This window comes from Notolabrus celidotus, chromosome 5 (genome assembly GCF_009762535.1).
Source record: "Notolabrus celidotus isolate fNotCel1 chromosome 5, fNotCel1.pri, whole genome shotgun sequence".
In the NCBI taxonomy this organism is placed as follows: domain Eukaryota; kingdom Metazoa; phylum Chordata; class Actinopteri; order Labriformes; family Labridae; genus Notolabrus; species Notolabrus celidotus.
The window spans coordinates 32542059-32561651 of record NC_048276.1 but is presented as its reverse complement, the minus strand read 5'-3'; the positions used below and the strand labels follow the sequence as shown (position 1 = coordinate 32561651).

The 19593-nt window shown below is 40.8% G+C and overlaps 1 protein-coding gene across 3 annotated transcripts; it reads right to left on the bottom strand.

Moving 5' to 3' along the window:
* Positions 1 to 900: 900 nt before the first annotated feature.
* On the bottom strand, positions 901 to 19187 carry LOC117812963 (cullin-5). 3 transcript variants are annotated; one of them, XM_034683968.1, is made up of 19 exons: positions 19087 to 19187; positions 13483 to 13592; positions 13283 to 13382; positions 12626 to 12802; positions 12242 to 12383; positions 10890 to 11035; positions 8380 to 8460; positions 7995 to 8133; positions 7228 to 7358; positions 5548 to 5655; positions 5388 to 5452; positions 5162 to 5294; positions 4522 to 4653; positions 4280 to 4403; positions 3085 to 3260; positions 2773 to 2934; positions 2521 to 2639; positions 2247 to 2370; positions 901 to 2042 (listed from the first exon to the last, which is right to left on the bottom strand). In XM_034683968.1, exons 1-19 carry the CDS (start codon positions 19108 to 19110, stop codon positions 1848 to 1850), a joined length of 2388 nt encoding a protein of 795 aa, XP_034539859.1. In that variant the 5' UTR covers positions 19111 to 19187; the 3' UTR covers positions 901 to 1847. The 3 variants fall into 3 exon arrangements, with proteins under 3 accessions (XP_034539859.1, XP_034539860.1, XP_034539861.1); XM_034683969.1 differs by having other exon boundaries at positions 8040 to 8133; XM_034683970.1 differs by lacking the exon at positions 19087 to 19187 and adding an exon at positions 18809 to 19022.
* Positions 19188 to 19593: the final 406 nt, after the last annotated feature.

Below are 19593 nucleotides of genomic sequence, written 5' to 3'. Positions count from 1 at the left end.
TCGCATCTCAAAATCAATCCACAAGCTGATGTAAACTGCTTCTGGAGAGTAAGCATCTTATGTATCTTCAAAGATGAAGCATGCACTACAGCCGTAAAGATGCTGAGATTTTTTCCCAGAACTCTGCACAAATAGGGCCCGTTAGTCTCTGAGGATTACTGCGGATGATTACTGTTCACCTCTGAACTAGCAGCTGGTAAAAAAAAAAAAAAAGGGCATCCCTCTTTCAACTAATATCATGAAGAGCAAACAATATGCAAGAGGAAGAAAGTAAAATGTCAAATATAAATCTGGTGACACTGACGATACAGAAGGCGATGACTTTTAAGACTGAAAGATAAAACTGTTGGAAATTGTGCTTTTTTAAAGTCCCAACTCAAATCCTGAAGCATGTAATTATTTAGATGACTTAAATGTAACAGAGTGGTACTGAAGTACAGAAGACAGAGGTTAATTAAAGAAAAAAGATTCATTTAGTGCATCGTTGTTTTTAAACAATTTATCCTTAACAGAGGCCCGACAACAGAGCTCCTCATGTCCTGACTGATCTTTTGTTTTAGCCCTCACCGGCGTTGCAAAGACTCCAAGCTGTTGATGTTTATCTGCAGCCTAACAGCTGAATTTTACACCTGATGCCACTTCCTGTTGTCCCTTTGCAGACTCACAGATTCTGTCTGCTTGAGGAGCAAGGTTCTTTTCGTGGGGTTGTCCATCTATTGTCATTTCTGCGCCCACACTGCCACAAGTACATTTTTGTTTCTGCTTCTTTACAACTTTTTCTTCCAAATCTTTTAAAAAATCTTTAAGCCTCCTAAATTGTTAAGCTTTCAATAATTCCACATATATGCAGATCTTAAAGGAAATGTTTGCTTGATCTAGGATGAAAGACAAGCCTGTGTGTTATTTTATAATAAGGTGCTGTTTATTTAATCATTTCATTATTCACATCTCATGGTACACTCTCCTATAGTTCTGAATTGTAGTATTTACCATGTGTAACACTGACCTCAGCCTCTTCTCCCAGGCTTCCTGCAAGAAAGAGAGCTGACACAAACATGAGCTGAGCTCCTGATTTGACTCCAACACCCCTTCTGTCCCTGGGTACATTTGGTCAAGGGAAAAGGATTCTGGATTATAGCATTATGCTAATTTCCCCTCACATTTTCCATTTTTTACTCAGGGACAGAGAGGCTTTATTGAGCTTGGAGTTAGCTTAACTGTACGCTGCAGTCTGGTTCAGTCCTGCGAGCTGTGAAGTGCTTTTCTGGCTCTTTATACACTGAATGTTCAGATTAAGTGTTTTATCACATTGACTATGACTGCAGAGAGTCACAGCTGTGTCGAGCCCCCCGTGAGAGACCGTCTAGCAGGGCTGAAGCAGCGTCGCTTTTGAGTGAAGAAGTTTTGTCCAAGGTTCTGGTGGTCTGGGTTTGACATGGGGTAAAACTGGACATTAGATATTTTGAGATCCAAAGTCCCTCAGCTCTTCCCGTCAGCATGCCTTTAGACTCACACGAGCATTGAGTGGGAGTGTTGTAGTGGCTGCAGGTTATTTCAAAAACCAACCATCGACGGCCTCATCTGGACAGCAGAGAAACTCCCTCGCACTAAAAACAGTTAAACCACTTGGTGCAGACTCCCACTGCAACTGTTGCATTTTTTTCTTTGTACAACTTTAAGGCAGGAAGTTCCACTTTGTTTTTTCTTTAAATAGGTAGGTCTCAGTCTTAAATTCATGCCTCCCTGCACATGATTCTTTTAAATAAAGGACGGGGAGCCTGGAGTATCCTTGTGTCCATCAGGCCTGATCCACTGAAAGTCAACACGAGTCATCCGGGTGTGTTGTGCTATGCCATGTAGATGAAGGTGTTTATATCGGTCTCATCTCGCTTTATGTACTTGTGATCTATCAGCCACTCAATCTGCTCCTTGATCATCTTCTTCTGTGGTAAAAACATGTTCTTTAGGATCTCCACCAGCTCGGTCTGAAGCTGGGCATTGTTAATGCGCTTCCTCATCTTCATGATCTGGATTATGGCCTCCTGCACAGAGGACACAAACACAGCAGTGTGAAAAATGCCTAAGACAGATGGGTTATGTTGCAGACTGTGAGTTTACACAAACATAACCACGGGTGTCTGTTGTAACTCTATGATGGGAAATGGAAGGTGAAACTGTTTATTCGCAGCAGGAGCGGTTACATAACCGAGTATCTTCACCTGCATGCTGTGAAAGTATCTCTGTACCTGCGTTCTAAGTATCCTAAGCTGGACGATGCCCTCGTTCTCCTCCTCTCTCATTCGCTCTGTGGTGAGCTGCAGCCGACCAATCAGGTTAATCTTCCCCCTTTTCTGGACCTTGGAGTTTTTTCTGTAAAGTTTAATAAAAAAAATACCCTGGATCAACGTAATTAAAAGATCTCCAATCTCTTCGTTAAAATACACAAACATCTTTTTTGCACAAAGAATTCAGGGAGTGGCATCAACACGGTAATGAATTATGACTTTCAGATTCTCTTACATGAGAGAAAACTCCTGGTTGACGTAGAACAGTGTTCCTTCTGCAAAGTCTTTTGGGGAAGACACCACGGGGTCATACGACAACACCTGCCGCTTTAGTTTAGGAAATGCTACCAGAGACTTAGAGAGGAAGGGGAGCAGAACGGGTCAGATAGAAAACAGTACTCAAAGAACACTCAGCAGTAATCGCAGTGTGATTAATCTGTGTTTCAGAGATGTGATCTCTTTGACACACAGCTTAATCTACACTCACCCACAGAGTGCGTCTCAGCTCAGCATCGGGCAGCTCGGTGGCTAACTTGAGGTTCTCAAAGCTGATCTTCTCCCTTGGCCTCTGGTTCCACGCAAACAGCACAGCCAGCTGGAAAGTGGTCACCTCCAGGTCGTACTGGCCCACCTCGTTCTTAAAGGTGATCTGGAGAAAGACATAAGTCCCTTTACTAAGACAGCAGATTATAACTGTTGATCTCACGAAGATATTGGAGGCAACTTTGTCCAGGCATTTGATTATAGCTTCTACAGTTATGTTTTTATGTCCCTCTCTCTGCAGATGTGCTTCACTTACGATGCCGTTTGACATGAGATGGTGCCAGTGGAGCTTCCTGCCGCTGTGGTTCTTCTTGTAGAAGTCTTCTACCTCTGGTATCAAATCTTCCAGCTCTGTAGGCAGAGAGACAAAAACCTTCTCGCTGCTCCTCGACCATGCTCCAGCATTCAGGATCTTTATGTTGACTGAGTCGGCTGCAGGGGAACACACAGAGACTTCTTGGTGACTGGATGACAAACTCTGTACAGTCAGCACATCTTTAACCAAACTCAAAATTAAGCTCTGATGAATGTTTTAATTTGCTTGAAAAAAAGGACAAAAGCTGACTAACTTGGTGTGTCTCATTCTACAGATGTTTAATAACACCACCTTTGGTTTTCGAGAGCGGTTATTTGCTTGATTATCTCTTGGAGGGTCAACAGTACTCCATGGCACTTGGTCATTACTCCACAAAAATCTGACAGATTTCCTTTATTGGTATATTATTGTAACAGATATATATATATATATACACTGACAGTCAAAAGTTTGGAAACACCTTCCCATTCAAGGGTTATTAAAACTATGAAAGAACATATATAAAATGATTTAATGAACCAAAAAGTGTTAAAGCAGAATCTGTTTTATATTTTAGATTCTGTAAAGTAGCCCCCTTTTTCCTTCATGACAGCTTTGCACACTCTTGGTATTCTCTCAGTCTGCTTCATGAAGTGGTCTCCTGGAATGGTTTCTAATTAACATGAGCCTTGTCAAGAGTCCATTAGTAGAATGACTTGCCTTCTTAATGTGTTTGAGACCACCAGTTGTGTTGTTCAGAGGTAGGGTTAGTACACAATGGATAGACCTATTTGAGTACTGTTGTAATCCAGATTATGGCAAAACCAGATTATTTCATAGTTTTGATGTCTTCAGTATTAATCTACAATGTTGAAAATAATTAAAATAAATAAAAACCATTGAATGAGAAGGTGTGTCCAAACTTTTGACTGGTAGTGTATGTACAGTAAAAGGTGAGCACAACTGTTGTCCATATCTCCCACTTTAAGTCTTTGCTAAATGCTTGCTGCATTGTGGTGGGAGAGTAGGATGCACTGTGTTGTGGAGGGAAGAGCACTGGCTTTAAATGTCAGCATAGCTTTGTTCTTTAATTAAAGACTGAATTGATTGAGTCTTTTATATTAGCGCAGGGGTGCAACATGTGTGTACCTCTCACCTGGTAAAGCCAGCTTGTTGTGTTTATGCATCTCTTTGAAAGACTGGTTGAGGTCCTCTGACACCTTGATGTCCTGAAACATCCGAGCCAGCTTGTTGACATAGTCTGCTGGCATTCCTACTTCCTGTTGGGATGCATGACATCACAGGTGAACAGTTATTTCAGGTCATGAAACACTAATGACATATTGGGGTAGACTTTATGTGTCTGATGCTACTGATGTACATTCACCCATCTCTCACCCTGAGCCACTCCACCATGTTCTCCTCGATCTCGCTGTCTGCTGAGATGTCCAGGATGAGTCGACGTGTCAGGTGGGCTTTGTGGTAGCGCATGAACACATCTTTGTTCTGGACATATTTCAGCACTAACAGCTGCACACAAAGCACACAGATTATCACAGTTGCCCACATTCAAAGTAAAGTTAGCCCTGCTGGCTGCTGCACCTACGTGAACCAAAATAGCAGCTGCTCTCGGAGACTCCCACACATGCTGTGTGCTAAGACTTTGTGGAGTTTCCTCTGTGATTGGGCCTTATTTTAATCACACAAACAATGCTGAGTGACAGGTGGTTTCAAGAACAAGACAAAAAAGGATCACCTGGGATTAAAAACTCATTTGGTTAATCCTGAAAATAATTAAAAACTTCACACTGAGGGATGATTGATGACAAAACTGGTTCTTGGTGCATTTTAGTTCGAATCTACCCGACATACACTTTGAATTATTTATCCCAGATCTTTGTTAACTGAACAACTTTTGTTAACAGCTGCAAGTTCAATACAATGATAAAGATCTATAAAGACCTTATCAACAATATCCAACCACCTGATCGTCTTCAGATTATGACCTCTTTCAGAGCAATCAGTCCCTGAAACATACCACTTCTTTAAGCTTGGCCTCTATCTCCTCAGAGGTGAGTTTCTTGCTCAGTGGGGTCTTCCTCAAAAGCATGTCACAGTAGTTGGCCAGCAGCTCTGGACACTTGGACTCTGGTTGAGTTTTCAAACCTACCCTGTGAACACAGAAGAGCCACACGAGTTCAGTGAGATGTTACAACGTTTGTACGAGGTAAAGCCTCTGACTTCAAACAGAAGAGAGTCCTTACCCTTTCTGCTTCAAAGGAAGTTCTAATTTAAATATAGTGGCATCATTCACAACAGCTTTATATGCCTGCAATGGGATAAAAACAAGAGTTTTATCAGTTGAAAACTCAAAGTTTGATCCTTCAAATACAGCACTGTTAAGTTTGTAAAAGGTGAGCTCACTTTGTCTCTGGCCGTCAGGAAGCGTGGGTCGTCCTGGAAGGCTTCTTTCACCAGTCGACTGAAGCGGTTAAACAAGGTGAGCAGCTGCTCCACATATTTCTCTGAGTCCTGCAACAGATGATGTAACCGACATATGAGAAGAGAGTTCACTCTTCACCTTGGAAATGGCAAATTGACAAAATAACCCTTCTCAAGGTCTGCTTACGGACTATCTGCAGAGCCTTCAACCTCATACCAAAACAAGAGCTAGCTTATCTGAAGCTGAAGGCTCTGCAAACAGCAAGTGCATGCACACTCAGATGACATTATTTGTATTAACAATAAGATATCTTAGATATTTCTGCATCTCTGGGTCATAAAGTATCAGTGAAGTCAATGTCATGCATCAGTCTCTGGGAATGTCTGACAGTATTTATATTTCTAGGCTACTTTCGATTTTAAAAACATGAACAACACACATTTTCTGCACTTATAAAGAGTTATCAAAACAACGCTGCATGCTTTCTTCTTTAGGTGGCTGGGTGAATGAGAGTCAAACTGAGAATCGCTTTGTGCTCTAAAGTAAGGCAAGTTTGGTCTCTATCCTGGTCCATTTTAAGGTATTGAGCTGATTAAAATAAAGAGAAGAACAAACCCAAGACAAATCTAAGAACGATTCAGGTATAACATTCCATGTGAACTAAAAATACACACAAGACATCAAATAAGAACAATAATGGTTTGACAGAAAATAAATAGTTAGCTTGAGTTAAAACTAACAAATCAAATGGAATCTTTGAAAACACTCTGCTACACTTTAACACCCAGCTGTGTTAAATACTTGAATGTTTAAACCATGTGACAAATTGTTGTTATTGGCTAGAAAATGTATTTTGATAAACTGGATTAAGGATAAACCGCCAAATGTTATGTTGTGGTATCAAGAGTTATTTAGGGTCCTCCCTCATGAAAGGATCAGTGCGGTTCTGAGGGGTAGTGAGAGGTACTTCACTGACATATGATCACCTGTGCTCAGGTATTTACATAAAGAACTGACTCAACTTGTGATGAGGGGACAAAACTACATAAAATGGTCAAACCTAAAGAGAGCTAATCAATAAGCGTCCTCCTCCTTTTTTATTGTGTCTCTATTATCAATATAGCTTAGCTAGCTTTGCCTTTTGTTATCAGGTATCATATTCGATTGTACTCAGTATGCGAAAACTTGTTATAATGGCAATATGCATGACATCGACCTGTGGGGGTGGGGGGGGGATCTAGCAGCTGGATTTTCCTCATTTTGAATGTACGGTTTGATATGGTGGCAGCATCTCTTATTGTATTTATTTATGGTTTTTATTTTGTTTTTTCTTTTTTCTTTGTCTTTTCTTTCTCATGTAAATTTCTTTATAGAATCCACTCGTTGTGTACTTTTTAAAATGTATAATGTGATACAAAGGCAGGATGTATGGTTTGATTTAATTCTCTTCTTTTGTGGAAAAATAGAAAACAATAAAACTCTGTTAAAAAAAAATAAATAATTCTTAACAATTCACTATAGAAACCCTTCAGGTTGAGACAAGACACCTCCACTTAGTGTCCGGGTCTTGTCTCACCCTGTCGGAATTCTAATTTGCATAAACACCCACTCATTAAACAATATCCCTAACTTATCAGAACATGTGTGAACATATCACTCACAGAAGTGATCGTCTCTGCTGAAGCGACCATATCAGCCAGGCCTGCGCTCATGATGTGCTCCTCCAGGTCCTTTAGCATGGGCTCAATGCCACTGGGCACTTTGTCCATGAGAGAGAACATCAGATGCAATTCTGTGTAGGATTGAAAGTCGCATTTTAATTTAATGAGTAAACTCAGATTGTGAAAAACATGTGCAGGTCCAAAGTAAACATGTTCTCCTGTAACTGATGAAGAGATCAGGGATCTGCACAGGAACCAAAGATGTAAAAACATGTATGATTGTGGCACCATGGAAAGTGAGTATTTCCCTAATCTGATGAATTTAACTATAAGCTTTAATTTGGACGCTGCTCTACAGAACTAGCATAAAATGAGCAACTCTAAAGTCCATTACTGTGGATGCCCTTTGACCTTTTGTTCAATCAACCTGCAGGAACACAGACCTGAGCCTCACACACACATACGCACACTGACAACATAATAATGAGACGTTATACAGCTAAGAGTCTGAGAAGAAGCCTCAAGTGTGTAACCTTCAGATCATTCATTATAGTATTCCAAATTTAATCACAGAAAATGTCCGGACTAAAATCTCAGCACTAACTCGTCTTCAGGAGTCTGAGTGGATTTGGAGTGTACAGAATATTTGTAAACTCTTCATCTGTTCTTCACCATTTCAGAAGAGAGGTGGAAACACACACGGATGTTCTAAAGACGTTTAGATGCTGCACGAGATGGTTTGGTCAGGGCTATTTCCTGGTGCAAACCTGAGCTTGCTGAGCCTTTGGTGGGAGCAGTCCTGCCGTACTCACTCTCTGTCTCATTTCGTTTGATCATGCCCGGACACTCGGCCAAGATTGTCTCCTTGAAGGACGTTACCAGTGCATTCACGCAACACTCCATTAACTGAGAAGACAAAGACAAGGACGACAAATCATAAATGATAGGCACTGGCAGAACCTTGATAATCGATCACTGAGAGAGTCGTCAGGGTTTGAAGAGTGTTATTATATTTAAGATTTTCTTAATGCTGAATTAAATGAATATGAAACAGTTGTCTAGTTGTATTTAGGTCGTATTAAACATAAAAAATAGAACTTTCTGAATTCAACATTTAACTGCAAAGTCGTCACACTGCTGCATAATACTCACAGCTTGTACAGAGTTGCAGTCACGTCTTGTCTCCAGGTACCTCAGTGCACGTTTCTCCTCTTCCCTCAGCTTTGAATCAGCCTGGAGAAAATACAAAGGAACTGTTAAATAATTGTTTACTGCACCAACAAACATTTCATCACCTAAAAAAGTTAGCAATCTGTTGTGACTCATCAAACTATGTTCGCAGGAAATACACAGACTGATGCAAATACATATACCAACAAAATGCTAAATAAAGAAAATAATACATTCAAAAAGAACTTTTTCTTCCTTAGCAAACAATCGTGAATATGACAATCATATTTATTGACTGTTAACATTACTAAAGCACTTGAATTGAACCTCTGTTCGATTTATGGTAATTATTTTCTTACCAAGTACCATAGAGTGTTTTAAACATTGAACGTGAATATTAAAGAGTCGGTAAGGTTGATATTTGTTAAACTGAAATAAAGAATCTAAGAGGATGTCGAAGACAAAAGTGCGGTGCTTTGACTCAGAAATGTTCATGAACTTATGCAAACTACCAGTCTAGTATTCTTCTCAAAAAACAAGACTCTCCAAATGAACCTGAGAATGGAGTCTGTTTCAGAGTGAGTTAAGAGTAGGGATGAGCATTTTCAGTTAAATGACTATTAAATAGTCCGATGATAATCTGCGATCGACGGTGCGCCTTGTGCACACGCAGGCTGACTAGGGCTGAACAATATAATATAAACCTGCAATTTTTACTTTATCTGCTAAATATATTTCAGCATGAATAAATGCAGAAGTTAGTGCAGCATGTTCTAATGTACACTACCAGTCAAAAGTTTAAACACGCCTTCTCATTCAAGGGTTTTTATTCATTTCAATTATTTTCAACATATTAAATTAATACTGAAGACATCAAAACTATGAAAGAACATATATGGAATTATTTAATGAACAAAAAAATGTTAAACAAACTAGAATCTGTTTTATATTTTAGATTCTGTAAAGTAGCCCCCTTTTTGCTTCATGACAGCTTTGCACACTCTTGGTATTCTCTCAGTCTGCTTCATGAAGTGGTCTCCTGGAATGGTTTCTAATTAACATGAGCCTTGTCAAGAGTTCATTTGTAGAATGACTTGCCTTCTTAATGTGTTTGAGACCATCAGTTGTGTTGTTCAGAGGTAGGGTTAGTACACAATGGATAGACCTATTTGACTACAGTCTATTAATCTACAATGTTGAAAATAATTAACATAAATTAAAACCATTGAATGAGAAGGTGTGTTCAAACTTTTGACTGGTAGTGCACATCAAGTGAAATTTGAATCATGCTATCACAAAGTTGATGATTTGGATCTTTAATTCTGTTTGCTGGGTCCGGTTCTCTGACAGCAGGTTTGAAAGGAGAAGCAGAGACGACAGTGACTCACACAACACTTCACCGTGTGAGCTGCAGGTGTAGATAATAAAAGTAAACACTGCACTGGACACCCATCTTGTTGACGGTCCATTTGTACCACAGTGGCGTTTACCAGCAGTGGGGCGAGATGCTTCTGGTAGCGGGCACTGTCAGCTCTGTCTCGCTTTTATGAGGGTGTTTCTGTGATGCAGCAGAAGTTGACTTTTTACACCTACTGTATGCTCAGTCTCTGCAGTGCTACACCTGTATTTCCAGCAACTGACGCTAATTCTTCTTTGATTATTCCGTTAGCAAGCAGCTTTCAGATGCGCTACAGCCGCTATCTGCTGCGTTAAAACCAGGCACAGATGAAAACAGAGAGAAAACATATTTCTAAGATGAGATAATAGAAAAAAAATCAAGACCTAACGCTTTTTGGAAGGTTTTAAGGAAGATATTGTAACTCCTCCAAACAAGCTTCAACTACACTGACTCGCGTTAAGAATAAAAGCCTGAACAAATCATGACTGAGGATGAACACTCGGTGCTTTAACAAACACTGAGCTTCAGTTTGGATGCTTTAAAAAGTACAAGCATGAGATGAGCCAGAGCAGCAGAACGTTTTGTCCCTTTCAGTGTTTTCTCTATTGATTCTTGGTTTGGTGCCAATACCAACACTATAAAAACTAGTGATGCTCAACAGAAGAGTCAGATCTCCAGTTTGTGTTGTTTAATGCGACTGCAGGACAGCAGATATTTTCTTTGTATCAATGAGCACTTAAGATTGTGTTCTTCGTGCAGAAAGCAAGACGAGAGCAACAAAGAGAAACTTTGAGTGGCTGAGAGCGAAGGGAAAACAGAACGCTTCAAAGAGGGTCACCTGAGGATTTCACCTTCCTTTCATAAACAGAGTAATATTTAGTGTATGTGTCATTTCTATTCCCAAACAAGTGCACGAAATTATTGATCATAACCTCAGAGATGAAAACAATGTGAGCACATTCATGAGGTTTATTACTTTGCTTTTTATTCTTCAACTATTGTTTGATTTAAGATAATAACTCAACAACAATATCCAAATGTTTAACTCAAAGTTGTATTATCATGGCCCCGGGGCCTTCAGTACAATACTTACATATTTCATGTAGTTTTGGACGCCATTTTGCTGCAGGTAGGCGGGCGCCTGTGTTCTGTAAAACCTCTCAGTAGAATCCATGTAAGCCTTCTCAAAGTTGTCTCTGTAGATCTGCAGCTTGTCGTCGGGGTTAGAGCAAAGGTTCACTGCTCAGAAAAACACACAAACGATAAAGGGAGCAAGAATGTCACCAAATGTTGATGCCTGCATTCATCATATTAGTGGCAGGGCATCAAAACAAACTCAACACAGTTCCAAATAAAAGTCTGCACCTTGTTGATTGAACACTGAATTTATGTTTTTTACATATTTCATATGATATTTTCAGCAAATATATGAAAAAATAGGCACAGAGTGCAAACAATGCAGTTAAAAAATGACAGTCTTGTTGTGCACTGAATCACTTTTTGAACAACACCAGATGATTTCATTGACAAAGGGCAGGATGGCAGTGTTTCTAACCTCAACTCTCAGTTCAGGGTCACAACTTTGACCAATAGAAACAGGATAATGAAAGTTGTGCATTACAGACTGAACAGAACTGCTTGGTGGAAACACACCTTAAGTGTCTGTGTGTCAAAACCAACGGGCTGAGTGAGGTACAACAGCTTCACGCTGATTTATACTTCTGCCTCGCCCCTACGCAGCTGGGGCTGACGCTGACATGAGCACTACATTCTTACGCGTTGATGTGTCCATGCCGCGCAGGTATTCTCTGCCATAACGCTTGAGGGCAGTGCTGTCTCTCTGATAGCCGGTCGCCTTTTCTGGCGATCTCTTTTTACTTTTCCACAGCGATTCAGAGCGTTTTATGTTAATCTACAGCTGATACATGTTTTTGTTTATCATACAGACATGATTACATGAAGAATAGAGAGGAGGAGATGAAATACACGCCGATTTGCAGCCGATCCTGGAAGTGCTGTGAAGGCGGGAAACCCAATGCCGCCATACGGACCAATCACAGGGCTTGCGGTCCACATCTATTCTATGAGTAGTTACATTTTGGAGGAGGTGCACGTCGGCTACGTGTGTAGGCCTCTGCGTAGGTACGGGAGCTACGCGGACCTCTGGCGTAGGCTACGCCGCCGATTTGACACAGAAGTAAAAATCAGCCTTTAGTATACAATAAGTTGTTTAAAGTTCATACTGTTCCTTGCAGAAACATAAAAAACAACATTGGAAATGCAGCCTATCACAAAATCTAAGTTTTAGGGATGTGAATTTAATGCAGCAAAAATGATGGTCAAGTACAAAGATTTTTTTCACACATAAATGTGACACTCGTGTCCTATAAGCCTCGTCAAGTCAAGATATTGTTTAATGGTGACCTGTATTATCGTGTTTCTCACCATAGGACTCCCGCACTCCGATGACCAGCTGGGAGTCGAAGGCCTCTCCCAGCCTCTCAGCGTGGACGAGCTTCATGGCGCTGTCCTGTAACCGGTTTTTAATGTTGGAGAAGATGGACTCGTTCCACGTATCCAGCATCAGCTGAGGTCACCACAGAGAGAGCAGAGACACAAACATAAGGCAGAGTCACTCACAGTATGAGGACAGTGCTTATTTCTCAGCATGCTTATTTGGATGTAGTTGTAGTTCTGCCCCCCCCTCCTCCTCCTCCATCTCCTCCTCCTCCTCCTTCTCCTCCTTCTCCTCCTCCTGCTCCTCCTCCTCCCCCCCCTCCTTCTCCTTCTCCTTCTCCTTCTCCTTCTCCTTCTCCTCCTCCTCCTCACCTTGCGGACGATGCTGTCCTCCACGTTGGACTTCTTGTTGCTCCCCTGTTTGCCCATCAGAGTGATCTCCAGCTGACAGAACGGTTTGGGTAAGATGTCACACTGTGTGAAGAACTTCCTCCACTCCACGATGTAGGCCTTCAACAACGCCGTGTCATCCTGGTGACTCAACACCCGCTTTGAAAAGAAACACAACAAGGGGTTGAGTGACAGCTGCAGAATCTAAGTGACATATTCACCTAGGTCAGGCAAGAAGACCAGATCATGGAGGAGACGATCAGAGGATTAAACACGGTGATAAAAAGCACTGTTACGCTTAGATCCTGTGTGTTTGTTGTTGCTCTTGAGTGTTTCTTAGGAAAGGTGTGGTCTTTTTGTGTAAACCTGAAGGCTTCTTCACCTCTCCTGACACTCTTCTTATTTGTGTGTGCAGTCCAGTTTCCATCAATTAACTGTTTATTCCTTTCTCTACAGCATTTAGTTTCCACCTTGCGCCCCAGGGGCTTTCTTGAGTGCATCATATGTGTGTTCTTGCTGACTAAAACCCTGATTATGTGTCTGCAGTAGATCAATTAAGAATAGTGATAGCAGCAAGAATGTAGTTAAGCCATAAAACAGGACATTGACACAGAAATCCCATCATGCTCTTGGTCTTACTGCTTGTGCTTGTTTGATGAAGTCTAGGATGTCCTCTTTGAGGGCTTGGTGGATCTTAGCTGGACCTTTGTCATCCCACAGACAAACAGCATGGACGTCTCTGTGGAGAATCAGAGGAGAACATTAATGAAGAAACTATCTTTGATTAACAAAGCGATCAAATCATGTTGGTTGAAGCTGATGCATGGCGGTAAACTTACGAGAAAAGGTCAAACCACTGTTGTTTGGTGACTGACTCCTGCCGTAGCAGCTTCAGTACGATGGGACGCATCAGGTCCCATTTGTCCTCAAACTGAAGGGAGCCTTTGTTCTGGAAGAAGACAGAAGGAAGTCAAGATGGTGATCTTAACATATCCATGACTGCAAAGGTACTGCCTGAAAAACTCAAAACACCAAAGCAACACAAAATATCACAACTTTACTGTTTGTCGTTTAATGACAGAGTGACAGAGTGACAGTGACGAAGACAACAATCCCATCATGGACCGGTCCAGTGCTGACCTCAGCTTCCACAAACATTTTTCTGACTTGTTCAGAACTTTAATAATCTGCTGATTACTTTGGTATTGATGATTTTCAGACTTGTTATAAACAGAACAACTTATCAATAAATCAATAAAGTATAATATATATATATAAAGGTAATCAACAAAAGAAAATGAGCATTCAATGCAGTCCTAAAAAGATCCAAGTAATGATGTCCGGGGGGGGGGGGGGGGGGGGGGGGGGCAGACAGGGATGGAGGGGTCATGAGATGCTTAAAAGTTAACATTTCATGTGATGTGAACCTTTTTTCACTTTCTATAAAATAACATGATGGCTGTTCGGCTGATTTGTTCTTGGTTGTTCTGATGTCTCTGTAATGATTATTACTGTGTTAGTGCTGGACAGTGAGCAGCAGTAGTGGACTAAGTACACAGCTTCATTAAGTCAAAGTATAGATCCTCCTGGTCAAACATTCCTCCAATACAAGTGAAAGTTGTTCAGTCAGATAAAGACTTGAGTTAAAGTCCTGGAGTACTTGCTTTTAAAAATACTGAAGTATTCAAAGTACTTTTTAAAATATCTCTAAACATATTTTCACAAAGCATGAGGTCAGTCAAGAATGCATGGGTGAACATTCTGCTCCGTTCTGTTTATCTAGAAAACATGATTTCATATGTAAAAAGTAAACCATGAAATATAAACTAAGTTACTACAAGCACAGACAAGTTTACAATGTTCACCTGGAATCAAAGCAGTGTGTTAGCTACAGACCTCCACATGCTTTCTCAGGTTAGATGCTGATGTTTTGGAGGCTGTGATGAAGTTTGTGTGGTAAACAGATCAGAGATCTACAACAATACAAACAATCATTCTTTATTTCAAAACCTCAAACGTGGGTTTAAAATATGGCCGTGGTGCTCAGGTAGAGAATCATCATCCTTCTCAGTCAGAGCCATCATCACCACGACTAAATGAACAGACTGATCTGAAGAACGTTTGATCTGATCTATACTCAGCTGAGATACGGCAACACCACTGAGACAAACCAAACACAAGGACACGAACAGTTTACGGTCTTTGGGATCTGATTTCAGAAAAGGCAATTCATCAGCTGATTTCAAAGATAAAGTAGTGAGTAACTAGAGCACTGATGGAAATGTAGTGGAGTAAAAAGTATGATATTTGTCTTTCAAATGGAGTAAAAGTAATAAGTACCCCAAAAAAATAATACTCAAGTAAAGTAAAGATACTCAAAAACTGTACTTAGTACATTTACTTTGTTACTGTCCACCACTGGTGAGTAGTGACGGTCACCAGTCTCTGGCACCGTTATTTTGGGGGTCATGGGCGGATAAGCTTTGGAACCCCTAATCTAAGACATAAAACCACATACATGTGTCTGATTGTTTTACTGTCTTCAAACCAGAGTTAATTCTACTTATGCAAGTACACATTTAAGATTTCCCTCTTTCTTGTATGAAACTGTAAAGACAGTTCACTGAAGATCACACCGAACTGTCACTACATGAGTATCAGTACGACAAAACACAACTCCACGGTTAACTTGACCACAGCAGTGACAGAGCATGAAGAGAAAGAGAATGAACAGAAGCTGTGACATGATGATATATGAACACCATGAACAAACCTGGGATGTAAGAGAGGAACTTCACACTCTGCTTACAGATAGTTAAGTCTGTCAAACTGTGCATCAGCAGCTTATCACCAGACCTTCATCTCTTCTTTAGAGTTTGTAAGACACCAGTCATTGTGATACTGTTAATTATGATTTCTGTGTTTTATGAAATATCTGTCAGATCACAATGTTACACTTTCATTTTGTGTGCATTACTTGCTTTAGAGTTTTTCTCATGTCAACCATCCTAGTTATACTTATTCTCCTCCCTTCTATGTTCACAATGTTTCTATGTTTCCCCTTCTGTTGCTCTCGGATGTTTTCTACCCTCGTGAAAATGACTCTACGAGTAAGTCCATGAGAGACAACAAAACACACAAACCTGTCCGATAAATCAATCAATCAATCTTTATCGATACAGTTCCAAAACTCAACAAATGTTATCCTCAGACTCTTTCAAAACAGAGCAGGTCTAGACCATACTCTATGTTCTATTATTAACAAAGACCCAACATCTTACAGACAGGACTCAGTCTGATCTCATCTTAATCAGCCATGAGCAGAGCACTTTGCAGCATTTAGCAAGTTACAGTGGCAAGGACAAACTTCCTTTAACAGGCAGAAACCTCCAGCAGGACCAGACTCATGTTAAACACACATCTGCTTTGTCCAATAAATCTGCTTCTAATTCGTCAGGTGTAAATCTGTTAGACGTGACAGCTTTTTAATACAACAGACACTACATGGATAAAAGTATTCAGCCACAGCCGTTCATCAGTGAATTAAGGTGTTTCAGTCAGAACCCTCATCTCCAGTGAATCTTAATGCTTCAGCATACTAAGGCATCTTAGACAATTCTCTGCTTCCAACTTTGTGTCAACAGCTCAGGTAAAGCCCTTTTCTATCCCAACATGACTTTGACCCAGTGCACAGAGCAAGGACTGTAAAGACCTGGTTTGATGAGTCCGGTGTGGGAGAACTTGACTGACCCCTGCACAGAGCCCTGACCTCAACCCCTTGGAGCACTTCAAGGAGAGTGGAAGCAGCAACAGGGGACCAACTCTATATTAAAGTAGCCTAGCGGTCTAAGCGTGCGCCCCATATACAGAGGCTATAGTCCTCGTTGCAGAGGTCGCAGATTAGATTCCAGCTTCGACCATTTACTGCATGTCCTCCCCCTCTCTCTACTCCCCACATCTCCTGTCTCTCTTCAGCTGTCAAATACATTAAAGGCGAAAAATGTAACTTACAAAAAAAGTAAGTATGAATATAATGTCATTGCAGTCCCTGTTGGTGATCCCTGCTGGATCAGGCCTCTGAATACTTTTGTTCATATAGTGCAGGCATGTCCAAGTCCGGCTCCGGGGCAATCATGGCCCATGGTCCACTTTTATACGGCCCTCATCTTCCATCTTAAAATGTGTTATTTATGACACAGAAATAAATCACACACAATTATGTGTGGATTTGCATTTTTTTTCAAGTGCATACACAAAACTACACATTGGCTGTGATAGGCTACAGTGCAAAACTACAGCTCTGTGAACTCTGCAGGACTCGATCAGAACAGGAACACAACAACTCTTGAAGTTGGTGCGTTTAAAAGAACAAATTACTATGATGTGAAAATGTGCTTGATGAACACAGAGTTCAAAAGACACAGAAAAGGACCCATGACTGGATCAAAATCATGAACGGAGTCACAAATTGGTGCAGAAGAATTAGAGGCTGACATTTTTTCGGGAATCCCACGGGTCACGGGATGGGAGTTACATTTCTGGAGGGACTGTTGCTAAGTCTTGCCTGTGACAGCATGAAGTTTTCTCAGTTCATTGTGTGTAAACTGTAAACATTAGCTCACAGTGTACACACCTGCACCACCAACAGGTAACTCTGGATCTCTCCTGCTCTCCAGTTTAGCTCTGAAGAATTGCCTAAAGACTAAAAGAATAACAAAAATGGGAGCTGTACAGGAGCGGGAGTCATTCTGAATGGGAGCGGGATGGGAGTGGGGGTCATTTTACCAGGAGTGGGATGGGACAGGATTTTTATTTACTCTGGCCCGGGATTGGGACAGGACAAAAAAATAATCTGTGGGAGTGGAATGGGACAGCAGTGAAAATCTGATCCCGTGTTACCCTCTAATAAGAATTGTTCAGGGTGCTAAAAATGTTGATTACTAAATGAAAATGAAATGTCATAAACTCCAGAGCATGATCCTGCCATTAAAACTTCTTGACATGATGTTTTTACCCCAATGCCAACCTCGAATGAAGAACATTTTCCTCAAGAAGAGAGTCAACTCATGTTTGTGTGGCTCATAACACTGTAGTGCAGAGAACTGAAGACATATCAGCAGGTATCAAAAGACACTTCAGCAACAGGAGAGGTTTTATTTCATAACCCTGTGATGATTGCATAGATCTGACACTACCTAGTTACTATTTTTTTAAAGACATTATTCAAAATAAAGTGTTATAAAACAGCATGCATGTTACTTCACGTTTGAAGTAAAACATGTCAGCTGGTAAGAGGTGCTTAGTCCTCTGTCCTTTAATGCACCTGAGATTTGTGTGTGTGTGTTCTGTATTGTATTTATGCATACATGTGAGGACATGTGTATTAATGTTTAGAAATGTATGTCAAACGTTGTTGAAAATCAATAAAAACAATGTTGGAAAAAAACAAAAACATGTCAGCTGGCATTTTGGCATTTTCACAACATCAAATGTGGCCCTCTTTGAAAAGAGTCTGGACACTCTTGGTATAGTGGATCTTCAGAAGCTAGTTTGTGCAGAGATGTGTGAGTTATGCCTTTAAAGCATTACTGTTTAGTCTAATGTAGGAGGATGAAGGTTAGAGCAGCTGACATGTTGCTGCACAATGAAAATGAGTGATGAAAAACATGCCAAACTGGATTCATTCTGCACAGCAGCCTTCATGTTAGTACAGTGCAGCACAGAGCAGTATAACAGCTGGGATAGTAGAGATTAGATTTCATGCATGTTTTGACGTTGCCTGTGTGCACATACTGTACATACAGTCTTATTTCACCATGCACAGTCTTAGGTTGTGACTGGTTTTCACTAAGCAGTGCACAGAATGAGTCTGTGTCCCCTATCTGCACTCATGTCCCTCTGCTCGACGGTAAAAACATCATGAATATAGATACAGCAGGGCGACTGGTTACTGATTAGCTCAACATAGCAGGCTGGGATTAACTCAATGCACAGAAACTACTACGACAGTTCCCTCTGACAGCCTTCCCCATGTGTTTTAATGGGTTGGTCAGCTGCAGATTCCTGCTCCACTGAACTGACAGGTGATATCACATTTAAAGCTAGCGTTCACACACAGATTATGGAGATTGTATGCGCAGGTTTAGTGAACGATATGTGCCCCACCTGCTATCTACCTCTCTGTGTCCCCGGCTCCCCTCGTCTGTGTCTCTTTCCTTTATATTGAGCTGTGTTGTAGCTGCTTCATGTAGCCAGCTAAATCACTGATAAGTAGCTAATGTTAGCCAGATGTAAGTTCACAGCCCACAGCTGAAGTCAAAGCTCACAGCACAGTCACGTACAGGGGCTGTGAGCTGTGAGCTAAACACCGACAACACACAACGCAGGTGACAAGCCCTGAAGACAGCGTTAAATTGCAATAATTGAATTGGAGGGGATCCTACCTTTAGCAAATTAGACGTCGCCATGTTCCCTCAACTTATCCTCTCGCGAAGTCTCGCGAGATTTCCTCAGAGAATGAAGATTAACCGTGTGATCACATCCTATGATCACATCACGGTCTCCCTCTGAGCAGGTTTTTTTTTTAAAGCGTCCTGTGCTCAGTAACTCTAAATGGATGATACAAAGACTTAACATAAAGAAATAACGACAAAACGAGACAAATGACTTCCCTATAAGTGTGACCTTTTATTTTATTTTTTAATGTAAAGTTTTGTTTCACTCTTGTTTGGATGATTATTTGTTTTTCTTTAGGTCCAGTTTGATTTTTGGATGTTTTATTTTTAGTCTCATAATAACAAATGATTACTTCTCTTTTTTGGTAAATACAAATTAGGCAACAACAAACAAACAAACAACAACATCAAAAATGTCTTCAAGATCAATTTATTTCACTGTACTGAACTGTAGTTCATCGAGGATCCGCTTGAGGCTGGCTCCGAAAGTACCGG

Excerpts from the sequence above, each read along its gene's own strand:
- LOC117812963 (XM_034683968.1), bottom strand. The coding sequence starts at position 19,110 with ATGGCGACGTCTAATTTGCTAAAG. Across the intron at positions 5,656-7,227 it reads CAGCAGAGACGATCACTTCT|GACTCAGAGAAATATGTGGA; the intron begins GTGAGTGATATG and ends CATCTGTTGCAG. Across the intron at positions 2,640-2,772 it reads AGCTGAGACGCACTCTGTGG|TCTCTGGTAGCATTTCCTAA; the intron begins GTGAGTGTAGAT and ends TTCCTCTCTAAG.